Genomic DNA, 17,429 nt, shown 5'->3' with positions numbered 1-17,429 from the left:
AACAAATAATTCCCCAATTTTTTCCTTGAGTTCCTTCAACTTCAAGTACAGAGCCAAGTGCCTTAATGATTTGCCTTCATTTTTTTATGAGGTACAGAACACAGGGTACACTAACCATCGTTAGGTTCATCAGATAGAATGACCTGTGAAAATAAAAGACTTTGATGAATCTATCAATTACACTGTCAACAAAAGTCATTCTTAATTCTCTTGCAGCCTTTCTTTAAAAAAAAAAAAAAAATTTAGCAGCCTTCCTTTTTTTTTTTTTGAGACAGAGTCTTGCTCTGTCACACAGGCTGGAGTGCAGTGATGTATCTCGGCTCACTACAAGCTCCACCTCCCGGGTTCAAGTGATTCTCGTGTCTCAGCCTCGTAGTAGCCAGGATTACAAGCATGCGCCACCATGCCCGTTAAGTTTTTGTATTTTTAGTAGAGACCAGGTATCGCCATGTTGGCCAGGCTGGTCTCAAGCTCCCGACCTCAGGTGATCCGCCCACCTTGGCTCACAAAGTGCTGAGATTACAGGCATAAGCCACCATGCCTCACCTATTTCTTTTTTTTTTTTAAGAGAGAAGGTGTTACTCTGTCACCCAAGCTGGAGTGCAGTGGTGTGACCATAGCTCCCTATAGCCTGAAACTCCTGGGCTTGAGTGATCCTCCCACGTCAGCCTCCTGAGTAGATTACAGTCATGAGCCACTATGCCTGGCTAATTTTTAAAAAATTTTTTGTTGACAGCAGGGGTCTCACTATGTTGCCCAGGCTAGTTTCAGAAATCCTGGGCTCAAGAGATCCCCTCACCTTGATCTCTCAAAGTGCTGGGATTACAGGCATGAGCCACTGTGTGCCCAGCAAGAATCAGCTTCAAGTGCCTATCTTTAATCTATAGCACATTACTATAAATTCTGAAAAACAATCTTTATATAGACTTTAGAGTTGAGAGAATAAAATTATTATATATTTTAAGTCCTTAAATTCTTATAACTATATGATCTGCAAAACTAGATCTTTAATCCTTCATCAATTAAACAGTATGCAAAAAATTTCATAGTAAAAATACTATCACTCAAAAAATACCAGTACTTGTTAAAATTCTTTATACTGAATAATTTTACATCCCTTCTCTTCCTACATTCTGTCTCAATTTATTATATCATGATCAGTAAACAATCACTTAGATAACATAGGTATTAATAGTAAATTTCAATCTCCCTCTCATCACTATTTTAATTCTGCCAGTTTCCTAATGCCTTTAAAAAATTTCCAGCTTCCCAAAACAGGTATTAACCAAAACCACTACTTAAAAAAACTTAGCATTCAATATACTGAAATCATGCCAATTTTTGAAGACTATTTATTTATGAGGGACTTTTCGTTCAATTATATAGCACCTGACATCTTTCTACAATGAAGAGGCTATAAAATATGTTTAGCTTTAGTTCTATCTCTTCTTAACAACTGAAATATAGTTAGGATATGGGCATTCAATAATCCTTCTTAATATAATAAACTTCAGGGTTAACTATTAGACCTTCAAGCACTACAGGCTGGGTGCAGTGGCTCATGCCTGTAATCTCAGCACTTTGGGAAGCCAAGGTGGGCAGATCACCTGAGGTTGGGAGTTTGAGACCAGTCTGGCGAACATGGTGAAACCCCATCTCTACTAAAAACACACACACACACACACACACACAAAAAAAAAAAAAAAAAAAAAAAATTAGCTGGGTGTGGTGGTGCACATCTGTAATCCCAGTTACTTGGGAGGCTGAGGCAGGAGAATCGCTTGAACCCAGGATGCAGAAGTTGCAGTGAGCCAAAACTGCGCCACTGCACTCTAGCCTGGGCGACAGAATGAGACTCCTTCTCAGAAATACAAATAAAAAATAAATAAAAATAAAAAATGACCTTCAAGCAATATGATTCATGACTCAATGCTTACTATATGCCAAACCCTATGCTAGCCATTGTAGATACAGTGATATTAGTGATAAAACAGATAAGATGTTTATAGTCATACAGCTTATGTTTTAGTAAAAATATAAAGCATGGCAGAAATGAAATAAAACAAGACAAGTATTTCAGATACTATTTTAGATAATGGAAGAGGGGAGGCCTCACTAGTATGTGATATTTGAGTTTAGCTAAGATTATGCCAAGAACATAAGAATGATCCAGGCAGAGGAAATCACGAGTACAAAGGCCCTAAGGCAGAAACAAATATAAAATATTCAAAAGAACAACAACAAAAAATCAATATGGAAGTAACAGTGAGAAAAGAGAATAGTGAGAAGAGATTAGGGAAGGAGGGCCTTATGGTCATAAAAAGTTTATATTTTAAGTAAAACAGAAAGTCACTGGAAGCTTTTTAAAGTGGGAGAATTGTATGATCTGGTTTATGCTTCAGAAGAAGCACAGTAGCTTCTACAGAGAATAAATGATAGAAGGCAAAAGAGAAACATGGACAGTATTCCACTCGTGTCTAGTCAAGAGATTACAAGGGCCTGGATGAGGACAACAGTAGAAATGCATAAAAGTGTACTGATTCAAAATACACTTTTGGCCAGGCGCGGCGGTTCATGCCTACAATCCCAGCACTTTGTGAGGTCAGGAGTTCGAGACCAGCCTGGCCAACACGATGAAATCCTGTTAAAAATATAAAAATCAGCTGGGCGTGGTGGCGTGCACCTGTAGTCCCATCTACTCTAGATAACTGCTTGAACCTAGGAGGCAGAGGTTGCAGTGAACCAATATTGTGCCACTGCACTCCAGCCTGGGTGACAGAGCAAGACTCCATTTCAAAACAAAACAAAACAAAAATATATTTTGAAGGTGGACCCAGTACAGACCAATAAATTAGACATGGGGGTTAAGGGGAAAGGACCAATCAAGACTGACAGCTCAGAGTTTTAAGCAACTGGATAGAGATGGAGCCATTTAAAGAAATAGATGATGCGGGGGCAGTGGCTCACGCCTGTAATCCCAGCACTTTGGTAGGCCGAGGCGGGCATATCACCTGAGGTCGGGAGTTTGAGAACAGCCTGACCAACATGGAGAAACCCTGCCTCTAGTAAACACACAAAATTAGCTAGGCGTGATGGTGCATGCCTGTAATCCCAGCTACTTGGGAAGCTGAGGCAGGAGAATCGCTTGAACCTGGAATGCGGAGGTTGCAGTGAGCCAAGATTGTGCCATTGCACTCCAGCCTGGGCAACAAGAGCGAAACTCCATCTAAAAAACGAAGGAAGGAAGGAAGGAAGAAAGGAAGGAAGGAAGGGAGGGAGGGAGGGAAGGAGGGAAGAAAGGAAGGGAGAGAGAGAGAGAAAAAGAAAGAAAGAAAGAAAGAAAGAAAGAAAGAGAAGAGAGAGAGAGAGAGAGAGAGAGAGAAAGAAAGAAAGAAAGAAAGAAAGAAAGAGAAAGAAAGAAAGAAAGAAAGAAAGAAAAAAAGAAAGAAAGAAAGAAAGAAAGAGAAAGAAGGAAAGAAAGAAAGAAAGAGATGAGGCCTGGTGCTGTGACTCATGCCTGTAAATCCAGCACTTTGGGAGGCCAAGGCAGGTGGTTCACTTGAGGCCAGGAGTTTGAGACCAGCCTGGCCAACATGGTGAAACCCCATCTCGAATAAAAATAAAAAAATTAGCCAGGCTTGGTGGCTGCCTGTAATCTCAGCTACTCGGGAGGCTGAGGCACAAGGCTCACTTGAATCCTGAAGGTGGAGATTGCAGTGAGCTGAGATCATGCCACTGCACTCCAGCCTGGATGACAGAGCAAGAGTCTGTTGAAAGAAAGACAGAAAGGCCGGGCGCGGTGGCTCATACCTGTAATCCCAGCACTTTGGGAGGCCGAGGCGGGTGGATCATGAGGTCAGGAGATCGAGACCACGGTGAAACCCTGTCTCTACTAAAAATACAAAGAAAATTAGCCGGGCGCAGTGGCGGGTGCCTGTAGTCCCAGCTACTCTGGAGGCTGAGGCAGGAGAATGGCGTGAACCCGGGAGGCGGAGCTTGCAGTGAGCAGAGATCACGCCATTGCACTCCAGCCTGGGCGACAGAGCGAGACTCCGTCTCAAAAAAAAAAAAAAAAAAAAAAAAGAAAGACAGAAAGAAAGAAGAAAGAGAGAGAGAGAGAAAGAAAGAAAAAGAAAGAGAAAGAAGAAAGGAAGGAAGGAAGGAAGGAAGGAAAAAGAAAAGAAAAGAGAAAAGAAAAGGAAAGGAAAAAAGAAATAGATGAGCCTAAAAAACAATAACCACAAGTAGATTTGGGGGCAGAAGAACATCAAGAATTCCAAGTGAAGCTGTCAATTTGGGTATACTAGTCTGGAGCTTAGGAAGATTATGACTGGAGACAAAAAATTGAGGGTAACCACACACAGAGATTATATTTAAAGCCAGGTAATAACCTAAAAACCAAGTTTTTTAAAAGGAGAGGGGACTGCAGTTGAGTCTTAGACATTTAAAGCACCTGGGCATAACAGAAAAAGGCAGTAAAAAATGAGCAGTAGTGGTTAGTTAAAGGAATGTGGTACCTAGAAATCCAAAGTTAACCCTTTCTAGTAGGAAGAAAGAGAAGGGATGATTTATATCAAATCTGAAAAAATGTATATAAATTATGGAAGACTACCAATTAGTTCGACAACACAGGTGGTTATAGTAGTGTTGTGCAACCTGATAATGAGTACAAACAGCTTTCTCAAGGAGTTTTGCTATAAAGAGGTTTAGAGAAATGAAATAATAAAAAAGGAAAATAATTCTCATATTTATATGTGATAGGAATGATCTAATAGAAAAACTGAAGATGCAAGAGACATGGGATGACTGCAGGCAAGAGGGAAGAATGATTTTGAAAAGGTGAGAAGGGGTAAGATTCAGAGGTCAAGTGGAGGAACAGGACTCTAATTTTTTTAAAAGTGACATTTTTCTTTTTTCTTTATTTTTTATTTATTTTTTTGAGACGGAGTTTCGCTCTTGTCGCCCAGGCTGGAGTGCAGTGGCATGATCTCGGCTCACTGCAACCTCTGCCTCCGGGGTTCAAGCAATTCTCCCGCGTCTGCCTCCGAGTAGCTGGGATTACAGGTGAGCGCCACCACACCCAGCTAATTTTTTGTATTTTTAGTAGAGACGGGGTTTTGCCATGTTCAGCAGGCTGGTCTCGAATTCCTGATCTCAGGTGATCTGCCCACCTCAGCCTCCCAAAGTGCTGGGATTACAGGCGTGAGCCACCGCGCCCGGCCATTTTTCTGTTTTGTAAGAGAAAAAACAGAATTTGAATATAAATACAAAATTTTAGATTTGAAGTTGTGTCCCCAGGACCTAAAACAGTAGCTGGCATATAACAAGCCCTCAATAAATATTTACTAATTTAGAGCACTGAATTAGAACTTTTTTTTTTTTTTTTTGAGACAGGATCTCACTTTGTCACCCAGGCTAGAATGTAGTGGTATGATCTCGGCTCATTGCAGCCTAGACCTCCCAGGCTCAAGCGATCATCCCGCCTCAGCCCAAGTAGCTGGGAGTACAGGCACAAGCAACCACACTCAGCTAACTGTGGTATTTTTTTTTGGTACAGATGGGGTTTCATCATGTTGCCAAGGCCAGTCTTGAATTCTTGGGCTCAAGCAACCGGCCGGCCTCAGCCTCCCCAAGTGCTAGGAATACAGGCGTGAGCCACCACGACTGGCCAGCACTTATTTCACTTAAAATCTTAACTTCTTATGACCCCTAGGCCCTACTCCTCTCATCTCTTCTTAATATTCTTCCCTTGGTCTATTACTCCCATGTTTGATATTTTTTCCCTGTTCTTTAGGGCAATCTAAATTTGTTCCTGCCTTGGAGCTTGTGTACTTGCTGTTCCCTCTACCTAATTATATTTAAAGAAAGTCATACCATTGAAATAGTACTTGCTTAAGCCAATAAAATCAGAGAAAAAAATAGTACTCTTCGTTAGAAACAGTACATTATCAAGATTCCTTTGCTCTAAATAAGTGGTAGGCAAACTAGAACCCTGGGTCAAATCCAGCCTGCTTCCTGATTCTGTAGACACTTTAAAGTGTTATCGGAACACTGTCATGTCCATTCATTTACACACACAATCTGCTTTACAGCTGCAAGAGCAGAGCTGAGCAGTTACAACAGAAACCATATCATTGCAAGTCTTAAATATTTACTCTTTAGCCCTTTACAGGAAAATTCTGCTGACCCTTGCTCTAAATTTAATTCTAAATTCCAAAATAATTCGGCAAGTAAAAGAGGATTTTCAATAACACACACGTATTTTTTAACAATCAGGAACCAAATTAAATTTAAAAATGAGAAAATGTATGGAGAAACTGAGCTAGCTATAAAATCTAGTATTAAATGTCACATGTTGACCCAGGTTTTTAAAACTCTATCCCCTTAAATAATCAAATTTTAAATGTCACAATAGGGGTTTTTTAAAAACTCAGTATTTAATCCTTCATTTGGCTGAATAAAATTATCATGAGATTTCCTGGTATTAAAAAATGAGGATTTTGGCCAGGCACGGGGGCTCATGCCTATAATCTCAGCACGTTGGGAGGCCAAGGCAGACAGATCACTTGAGCCCATGAGTTCAAGACTAGCCTGGACAACATGACAAAACCCTATCTCTACAAAAAAATACAACATTAGCCAGGTGTGGTGGTGTGTACCTGTAGTCCCAACTACTCGGGGTGCTGTGGTAGGAGGACTGCTTGGGCCTGGGAGGTGAAGGCTTCAGTGACCCATGATCACACTACTGTACTCCAGTCTGTGCAACCTTGAGGTCCTTTTTTGAGTCCCTTACCCCCCCTCCGCCAAAAAAAAAGGATTTCACACAATTGTCTACCATAGCTGCTGAAATAAATGGTATTTCCATTTCCTTTTCTTAAGAGCAGTTATTGTCTTGTGCAAGCTCTTAGAATCCTTGGGAATGTTTATGGTAGAAGAAGGGTTAAAAGTGTTCTAAGCCCTTCACTTCCATTTCAACCAGAGTTGTTTTCCTTTTATCTGTTTTATATATTTTGTTTTTGCAGAAGTATTTGAAAAGCACAGGTAGTAATAAATTCAACCAATATCTAACAGCACTGGTTTAGTGAGAAAAAGCAAGACATGGATCTAAAATAGACCAGGAATATCACCCTAGTTCTGATAACTTACAATCCGTGACTTCAGGGAAGTTAGTTAACCCTTCCGAGCCTTTGTTTTCACATCTGTGAGAAGAAGTTAATATTGGGCTCACAGTACAAAAATAATGCAGTAACACATGTAAAACATTTACCTGGCACAGCAGTGCTCAACAAATTGTAATTCACTCCTTCTCTTACTATTAAGTTGAACAATACAGAATTACTGATACCAGACCAATTTTGACCTATAAAAATGGCATTCATATAGTTCAACTTAATCCTGCAAAAATCAGCTGTGCAGACAAGAGTTACCAGAGGGTAGAAAGGCCACCTCACAAGGGTGACCCTTGGCTGGCATTTGGGAATTTAGCTGGTAAACAGTTCGCTACATTGATAAGAAACTTTCCTCAAATGTTAAGGGTAGCTTACTCTGCCTACACTGTTTATACAAACAATATGGTTTATGTTGAATACTTATTTTCTTTCTGGGAGTCTGGAATGTTGGTACATTCTAGGCAGGTGCCTACGTGCCATCCCTCAAGAAAAACTTTGGGCACTGAGCCTCTAATGAGCTTCCTTGGTAGACAACATTTCACATGTGTTGTCACAATTTATTGCTGAAGAAATTAAGTGCATCCTATGTGCCTCAATGGGGAGAAGCCTCATGGAATCTTGCACCTGCTTTCCTCCAGGTTTCACCCCATGTACCTTTTCCCTTTGCTGATTTCACTTTGGATTCTTTTGCTGTAATAAATCTTAGCCATGAGTACAACTACATTCTGGATCCTGTGAGTCCTTCTAGCAAATCTTTGAGCCTAGGGATGGTCTTGGGATCACATTTGACACATCAAGTTTTAAAATACAACTATTTTAATGGCAATTTTGTTGAACTGTATTGTAAGCAGTCCTAACTTCTCAGAATATATTACATAAAATTAGATGGCAAGGTAAATTTTGATGTATTTACATGCTATCATAATGTGATACTCTCAAGGGTTAAATTCTATAAACCTACTTTCTCCTATACTAAATGTCCCAAATTGCCAGGGTATTGACTTCTTCTGAGTAGACACAAACTTTCAGGAATGCAATCTGGCAACATATATCAGTAGCCTTTAAAAAGATCTTGCATTCCATTTGACCTAGTAATTCTAGATCACATTTATTCTAAGTAAATCATTAAAGACATGTACAAAAGTTATGCCAAAATGCTGATTCCACTGCAATATTTGGCTCAAACAACTTACATATTCAATGAGACTGATTAAAACTTAATTTTGGTATACCTCTAGACTGGAATACCATGAAACCATTCAAACAGGAGTTTGAAGAAAGAAAGGAAGAAAAAAAGAACACCTTTGCATATACTATTAGAAGGAGTCTGAATTTAGACTTAAAGTCAACAAGGAACCAGTGATGTAAAAAGCCGGGAAAATCAAATGACTTATGTGTTCTTGGAAAAATTATGGCTTATGTGTATTGTTGTCTTTGAGTGAAAAATAGAATATATGAATAAGAGGGCTTTTTTGGCGTGAATTTATTAGAGAGGACAAGAGGGAAAGAAGAGAGAATTAGTATAGTACTAATTTTATTAAGTTTGAACTACTCACAGAACATCTAAGTGGTCTAGTAATGCAGAGGGCTATGTGAGTGGAGCTCATGAGAGAATTAGGTAAGGATGATTTGGAAGTCATGAGCATGCAAAAACAGTGAAAGCTATAGAAGTAGATAACACTTCCAGGACAGTTTAAAAAGTAAGTAAGTGCAGATCCCTAGAAAACACAAATATTTAAGAAAAGGAAGAAACATTTAAAAAGGAGATCATGCCATAAAAAGAAAACCAGATGGAAAAAGAGTTCGACGATTCCTCAAAATGTTAAATGTGGAATTATGTTATGACCTAGCAATTCCATTCCTAGCTATAAAACCAAAAGAATTTAAAACAGGGAGTCAAACAGATACTTGGTATGTTCATAGCAGTATTATTTACAATAGCCAAAAGGTAGAACAACCCAAGTGTACATCAAGAGATGAATGGATAAGCAAAATATAGTACATCTATACAATGGACTATTATTCAGCCATAAAAAGGAATGAAATTCTGGTATATGCTATAACATGGCTGAATCCTGAAAATATTATGCTAAGTAAAATAAGCCAGACATAAGAGAATAAGTATTTTGTAATTCCACTTATATGAGGTATCTAGAATAGGCAAATAGAGATAGAAACTAGAATAGAGGTTATGAGATACTAAGAGAAGAGGAAAGAAGGAGTTATTTAGTGAATGCGGAGTTTCTATTTGGGATGATAAAGTTTGAAAACAGCAGTGATGGCTGCACAACACTGTGAATGTACTTACTGCCACTGAATTGTTCACTTAAAAATGGTTAACATGATAAATGTTGTATCTATTTTGCCACAACTTAAAAATACATATTTTCACTAAAGCCAAAGGTAAAGAGAGTCAATAGTATCAAATTCTGCTGCAAGATCGGGCAATATAAGAAGACCTGAGAACTAAGCATGGGCCTTAATGTAATGGTAGCATGGTCACAGTAATAACTAAATTATACATAGCAGGTAGAAGAATTAATAAAAGGAAGAATACCATAAGGATTTGGACATCTGAATGGACCTACATTTTGGACCGTGCCCAATTACAGGAATTAGAGGCACAGATAAAATTGACAAAGGGTCAAAACTTAATCCAAATGAGTCACCCAGGCCCTACCTTCGACCCCTTCAGGTGATACTGGGAGCCCGAAGAAGGTGACATGCTGCTCCTAAGCCTTGGTAAGTAAAGCAGGTAGAACAAATAGTGTGGTAAGGCTGGTTTGCATCTGGCTCCAAGGGAATATCAGGGTGTGGTTTCCTTTCCCTCAGACATATCGAAGACTGAAAGTAGCATTCTCCTGGCCTAGAATCGGTGATAGTGGATCTTCAGAGGGCAATTCATTGACTCCCCCAACAACACTGTCACAAAACTACTGGTAGATCAGCTACTGCGTCCTGCCTGGTATGGGACTGAGTGCAGTGGGACTGGAATTATTATTGGAAATAGGGTCACTGCTGCTCCAAACTGATAATCAGGCACTATCCTAGGAGGTATTTTATAGAGCAGATAGTCCAATCTCCAGTTTTACAGACCAGGAGATGACTGATGTAAGTGTCACAAACTCTACATCCAAGTCCTACCTCTACCACTAAAGTCACTATATATCCTCGGGACATGCCACGTAACTACTCTGGGGTCCCAGTGCCCATATTTGTAAAATAAACTCCTAACTCTTAATTCTAAGTCAACATGGTATTATAATAGCAAAGAAAAAATACCTTAAAGTACTTAAGTCTAGCATTTTTCCCACCAAACTGCATTGTCTCTACTATCCCTGTGAAATTTACCAGAGTACTATTTATGACTGTTGATTATTTACTTAATGAAGCAAACAGCCTACATTACAAAATGATACTAGATCCTATTTTAGACTAGAGTTACCCAAAGCCTAAATTCTGGTAGTCCTAAATTTATACCACTTTAATTTTCATTACTTCACTAACTTTACAAATATATTGAACATTTTTGGTAATCAGAAGTAGAATTATTTTGTTTTACTTTTTTGAGACAGGGTCTTGCTCTGTCACCCAGGCTGGAACGCAGTGGTGCGATCATGGCTCACTGCAGCCTGAACTCCTGGGCTCGAGTGATCCTCCCACCTCAGCCTCCCAAGTAGCTGGGACTACAGGCATGCACCACCATGCCCAGCTAATTTTTAAAAAATTTTTATTTTGTAGAGACAGGGTCTCATTGTATTACCCAGGCTGGTCTCAAACTGCTGGGCTCAAGCAATCTGCCTTTCTCAGCCTCCCAAAGTACTGGAATTACAGGTATAAGCCACTGCACTGAGCTGAATTATTTACGTAATATTTCCATTCTTAAAAATGAAAAAAGGCTATTTCCAAATGTGTTGTAATTCTAAATTAACGTCAAAAACTTTAAAGGAAGAACAACCACTACTCTGTTTGCAATCATCTATTTGATATTGCCACATTTTTCTGGAACCACTTTACAAATTTAAAATCTTATTTTATACCAAAATGTCCTCATTCATTAAAAAATCATCATAAATTATCATCTAAGACACACCATATATTATTAGTGCAGAAATTTAAGTAAGTTAGAACTGAAAATCTAAAAAGGGAAAAATGCCAACCATTAAATTGAGGGGGCATTTAGAGAAAAAGAACAGTTTAGAATGATGGAATAAATAAGCTCTAATTCCTCAGAAGCTGGACTTAATTTCTTCTTCCCAATTAAAAATTTAATTTCTTCTCTGTATAAACTCTCGAACTGTAAGTAGGTTTTGATGAGAAGCTCATACCAGCATCTTAGATCTTAGGTAAAACCTCTGATTTTCCCTTTGAGTGTTAAGACCTCCAATAACATACATCTCAATAATATAACCATAGCCAGTGTATGTTATTGAAGGCATAACATGAATAGGTTATACTAATTGTTATATTAATAGGTGTAAAAAATCTCCATAACTTCTCAATATACTCCTTCAGATTTGTGATCAAAATCTGTCCATTTCTTTTCTCTCTCTTACAATCTATTATTTTTAAATATTTGTATTAAAATACGTAAGAAATTTAAAAGAGCAAATGAAGTTTGGTATGACAATTGTCTTCAGTTCATCACATGTGGCATTTCACTTCATTTTACTCCTCTATTAACTAAATGTGACTCTTCTGACCTATGTGGCAGCATGAATCTGGAGCCACGCAACTCTGGGTTCAAACCTAACTCTACTTTTTATTAATTATGTGGCCATAGGCAAATGTGTTAATCTCCTTGAGATGCATTTCTTATAAAATGAAAATAATACCTGCCTTTTTGCTGGGATGATTAAGATATTTTATATAAAACATATTGCTCAAAGTAGGGGAGCTGCTTAACACTTACAGAACATTACATGAATACAATGAGCTCTGTATGTATTACAAGCGAAAAAAATTATAAGAAAAAATTGTTTATGATTAAGTATGAAACAAATAAAAAATTCAGCATCACCCTAAGAACACCTGTAAACATGGCTGGGCATGGTGGTTCATGCCTGTAATCCCAGCACTTTGGGGGACCAAGGTGGGCAGATCGTTTGAGCCCAGGAGTTCAAGGCCAGCCTGGTCAATGTGGTGAAACCCTGTCTCTACTAAAAATACAAAAATTAGCTGGGTGTGGTGGCATGCGCCTGTAATTCCAGCTACTCAGGAGGCTAAGACATGAGAATCCCTTGAGCCTGGAGGTTGCAGTGAGCTGAGACTGCCCTACTGCACTCCAGCCTGGATGACAGAGGGAGACTCTGTCACAAAACAAACAACAAAAAAAGAACAGTTGTAAACAATGCAAGGACAGTACTTTAAAGCAGGCTTTTGAATACAAAAAGCCATGCTTAAATGAAAGCACCTCCAATTAGTACAAACAAATCAATACTCCCTTTAAAAGCAGCAGAAAAAAAAAGTTTCTTCATAGTGGATTAAATGTCAAGAAATCACAAGCAAAAATGTTAAACACTGGGTGAAAAAAGAAGTAGTAAAAAGTTTTTGAAAATATTCTATTACATACAAAATATTTTAGAATCTTCAATTATACAAATTCAAACTAAAAATACCCGAGCACCGGCTGAGCACAGTGGTTCATGCCTGTAATCCCAACACTTTGGGAGGCCGAGGCGAGTGGATCACAAGGTCAGGAGTTCGAGACCAGCCTAGCCAAAATGATGAAACCCCATCTCTACTAAAAATACAAAAATTAGCTGGGCGTGGTGACACACGCCTATAATACAGCTACTCGGGAGGCTGAGGCAGGAGAATTGCTTGAACCCGGGAGGCGGAGGTTGCAATGAGCTGAGATAGAGCCACTGCGTTCCAGCCTGGGCGACACAGCAAAACTCCATCTGTTGCTGGGAGTAGGGGGAACCCAAGCACCAACAAATTAATGACTCCTGTCAGCAGGTGGCTCTAGTGACACTGGCATAACAATATCAAATACTATAGGAAAATACAGTTGGTAAAAAATGTGTCGATTCTCAGAAATTTGGAGTCAAAAAAAGTCATGTCAATACTTCGATCCAGTAATGAATATTAGTGGTAATGCTATTTAAAAGGAAAACAAAGTTAGCAATCATGTTCTCAGTGTTTGAGAAAGAAAGGTAACTTCGCCTTTTTTTTTCCCTTAAAAAATGGCTAGGAAAGAAGAAATTTAATATTTTCCACTTATACCTCTTCCTACTTTCTAGCTCCAGAAGGGTTTCTTTTTTTTTTTTTGCTTATGTAATCAATTTAAATACTTACTCTGAACCTGCAGCCATTTCCAAGTATGATGTCTCTGCTGTATCAACCCCCAATGGGATCACTATGCTCATGACGTTCGCCTCTGGTAAATTCGATTACTATGGAGTCCTATGCATTGGTATCCAAAACACTGGGGCATGCCAGCCACAGTGCTCATTGCAAACATCTAAGTGCATCCACAAACCCTGTTTAAAAGAAAAGGAGACAAAAAAGCAACAGTCACACTATAACAGTAAGTAAAATAACATGAAGAAAACATTCTTTATTAAAATCTCAATATAAATTGAAATTTGCTTAGAGTCTCTCTCATTAATTTTTCTGGAATTGAGTTATGTGATCATGATCAAAAGAAAAGTTTCTAAATCACAATCTTTCTGAGGGAATGAATTTAGAATGCCACAAGAAGATTACTAAGACATATTTAGTGAAGAACCAAAAATTATTCATTTTAAAAGATAAAATGTAATTTCTTATAGTGTCAGTATGCAAAAATAAGTCTTCTTTGTTCAGTGAGTGATCTAACAATATACTAACAAATACTGAGTACTTACTATGGACTAAGCACCATAATCAGCTTTTTACATGGATGGTCTATTTAATCCTCCTAATTCTAAGGTAGGTATCTCCATTTTACCACTGAGGAAAAGAAAACCAAAACAGGCTAATACCGAAAAGCACTGTGTAATTGTCTATTATTGTATATTTTCGTATTATAATAATTAGTAATCTGGTAGCTCTCCTCCAGCTACACATGGTTTAAAAATAACTGAATCAAGGTTGCTCCACTTAAGAGATGAAACCAGGATGTGAACCAATTCTACTCTACTGTTTGTATCTGTATGTAAGGGAAACTATGTTATTTGTAATAAATTCAATTATTGTACAGTAGTTTTCATTTTCTATAACAGGTAAATCTAGGTATACTGTTGAGGGAGTTCTCTTTTTCTTCCGTTAATATTGTTCAATTATTAAAGAGTTAATACTCCCTAATTCAATTAGTAGAAAAAACTAATGAATTTTTTTTTTTTAACAAATTTACAATAGCAACTAAAAGATACTTAGATTCAACATCAATTTTTCTAATTTAAATTCACTACATAACAGTGGCTACAGGTATGTTTATAAAATATCTACTCAAAGTCTTTTCAAAAATTATGCAGGTCCAACTCAGGAACAAAACCAATATAGATAATCCTATAAATTAGAAAACAGCGACAGTCATTATCCTTGTCTCTGTAATGTAGTACCTGAAATATTGAAAAGCAGTGTGCAATTGTCTATTTCTGCATATTTTTATATTATAATAATTAGTAATCTGGTAGCTCTCTCCCAGTTACACATAGTTTAAAAGTTCAAGGCTAGTTTTCTTGCAGCATTCAAACCACTATTAACACGTTATTTACCCGCTTTAGTAATCTTCCCCCATAATGTATGAACTCACAATCTGTATAATCTGTGAAACAGGAATTAACCTGAATAGATATTCTCAAATGTAACTAAGTATTACAGGCAGATATAAGAATTGCTACTTGAGGCCGGGCGCGGTGGCTCAAGCCTGTAATCCCAGCACTTTGGGAGGCCGAGGCGGGCGGATCACGAGGTCAGGAGATCGAGACCATCCTGGCTAACACGGTGAAACCCCGTCTCTACTAAAAATACAAAAAATTAGCCGGGTGTGTTGGCGGGCGCCTGTAGTCCCAGCTACTCGGGAGGCTGAGGCAGGAGAATGGCGTGAACCCCGGGAGGCGGAGCTTGCAGTGCGCCACTGCACTCCAGCCTGGGGGACAGAGCAAGACTCGGTCTCAAAAAAAAAAAAAAAAAAAAAAAAAAAGAATTGCCACTTGAAGAAACACTGTTTTTTATGTTAGACTCACAAAAGTCTTGTATTTTAGGTATATACTATATTTAGTGGTATACTTATTTACCAGAGGCAGACACTGAAAGGAAATCAAGTTATTATTAAAGTCTTTTAAGTAACTGAGTGATATTTCTTATCTAAAATAATCTACTTAGGTATTTATTTACTAGTATGTCCCTTTTTATATAAATATGCCATCCTCAATACATACCACACTTGAGCTGTTTCAGTAAAGAGCTTGCCACAAACCTCCTTCAGACAATGATTTCTATTTGTGCTATTGCTGCTTGTGTTCCAAACTGCACAGTGCCTGGGACATAACAGCATTCTACAAAGAATTGGTGAATGCATTAGAGCACTTGAGATGAAACTGCAGCTCTGGCTTAATTAACTAAACGAACTATCACCCTGTATAATCAAGTGTCATTAAAAACGACTACATGACATCCCCATAACTGCATTTCCCTAAAAACACAGAAGCTTATCCTCAGGACAAAGATACATCATCACATCTGAAACAGAACTGCAGACTCTGAATTTGATTCAATAGGAAAAGCAGATCTCAGTAATTTACTCACAAGAGGTCAGAAGACAAGAGGTCATATGTATTAAGACACTGAGGCAATCTTATAACGAGGAAACTCACATTGCTTAAAAATGTCGTTGATATTTAATAAAATGATGAATTCGTTAGGGTCCAATCATAGTTTTTTTAAAAAGGGAAAGCCAATGTAGTAAGCAGAAAAGATGTGACCTTTAACACAGTGAGCTTAAAAAACAGTCAAAAATAGGCCGGGCATGGTGGCTCACACCTGTAATCCTAGCAATTTGGGAGGCCGAGGCGGGCGGATCATGAGGTTAGGAGATTGAGACCATCCTGGCCAACGTGGTGAAACTCCGTCTCTATTAAAAATACAAAAATTACCTGGGCTTGGTGGCATGTGCCTGTAATCCCAACTACTCAGGAGGCTGAGGCAGGAGAATCACTTGAACTAGGGAGTCAGAGGCTGCAGTGAGCTGAGATCGCGCTACTGCACTCCAGCCTGGTGACAGAGCAAGACTCCATCTCAAAAAAAAAAAAAAGTTATAAATAAAGGGAAAAGGTTTTTAACACAACCTTAACAATTAACACAATGTTTCACATCTTATGTGTGAATCAAAAAACTGGTCATCCAGCTGACAAGTAAAATATGTACAAAATACATTGAGAATAAAGGGCAGCCATTAAAGAAATAATATAAAAGGAAATACCATGAGATGTCTGGTAAATCTGAGGTCCAAGAAAGAATAAATGTCTTCACAAAACCTGCTTATCCAGAATAGACCTAGAAACCAAGTGAACATAGGAGTTTTGAGCTATTTTTAAATGGTATAAAATTACAATTACTTCTAACTAACATGGTACCTAAAACCAAAGTGACTCACACAAAGCAGCCAATTCTTAAAAGGATAAATTTACTCTTCTCTTTTCACACAAATGAATGTAAACACAAGTAAAGGCAACAATAAAAGCTGAATACTAAATCAAACTGGAAAAAGAAACACTGGGATACAATATTAAATTTAATATTTAAAAAATTTTAAAAATAACTGTAAAAATATTAAATTTTAATACAATATTAAAAACAGATTTAGCAAAGGCTACAATACCAAAACAAAAACAATAAAAACAAACAAGACTCTCAAGTAGGAAAAATGAAGTAAAAGGTAAATAAAGCAATTAAAGTAGAAAACAGTTTATCAGAAAAACTGGAAGACTGAAGCTGCCTTTAAGACCATGTTAAAATAAACAGAAAACAGGCTGGGCGCAGTGGCTCACACCTGTAATCCCACCACTTTGAGCAGCTGAGGCAGGCAGACTACTTGAGCCTAGGAGTTCAGGAACAGCCTGGGCAACATAGTGAGACATCATCCCTACAAAAAATACAAAAACTAGCTGGATGTAGGGATGCACACCTGTAGTCCCAGTTACTTGGGAGGCTGAGATGGGAGGACTGTTTGAGCCCAGGAGGTCAAGGCTGCAGTGAGCCATGACTGCACAACTGCACTCCAGCCTGGGTGACAGAGGGAGACGCTGTCTTAAAAAAAAAAAAGACAGAAAA

General features: G+C 38.3%; 1 protein-coding gene across 6 annotated transcripts in view; it reads right to left on the bottom strand.

The window, feature by feature from the left end:
* The window catches only part of KMT2E (lysine methyltransferase 2E), a 100,222-nt gene that overhangs the window by 59,914 nt on the left and 22,879 nt on the right, over positions 1–17,429 (bottom strand). For 2 of the 6 annotated variants that reach the window (XM_030825660.1, XM_030825665.1), the window contains exon 2: positions 13,470–13,654. In XM_030825660.1, the coding sequence (XP_030681520.1) occupies positions 13,470–13,540 (71 nt within the window). In that variant the 5' untranslated portion in view covers positions 13,541–13,654. Of the gene's footprint in view, positions 1–13,469; positions 13,655–15,538; positions 15,656–16,252; positions 16,394–16,578; positions 16,653–17,429 lie in introns of those variants that run through there. The other 4 variants (XM_030825662.1, XM_030825663.1, XM_030825661.1 and 1 more) reach the window with 4 other exon arrangements.

This window comes from Nomascus leucogenys, chromosome 13 (genome assembly GCF_006542625.1).
Source record: "Nomascus leucogenys isolate Asia chromosome 13, Asia_NLE_v1, whole genome shotgun sequence".
Lineage (NCBI taxonomy): Eukaryota > Metazoa > Chordata > Mammalia > Primates > Hylobatidae > Nomascus > Nomascus leucogenys.
Note: the sequence above shows the minus strand (reverse complement) of the source record. Positions and strands in the feature narration are given on the sequence as shown.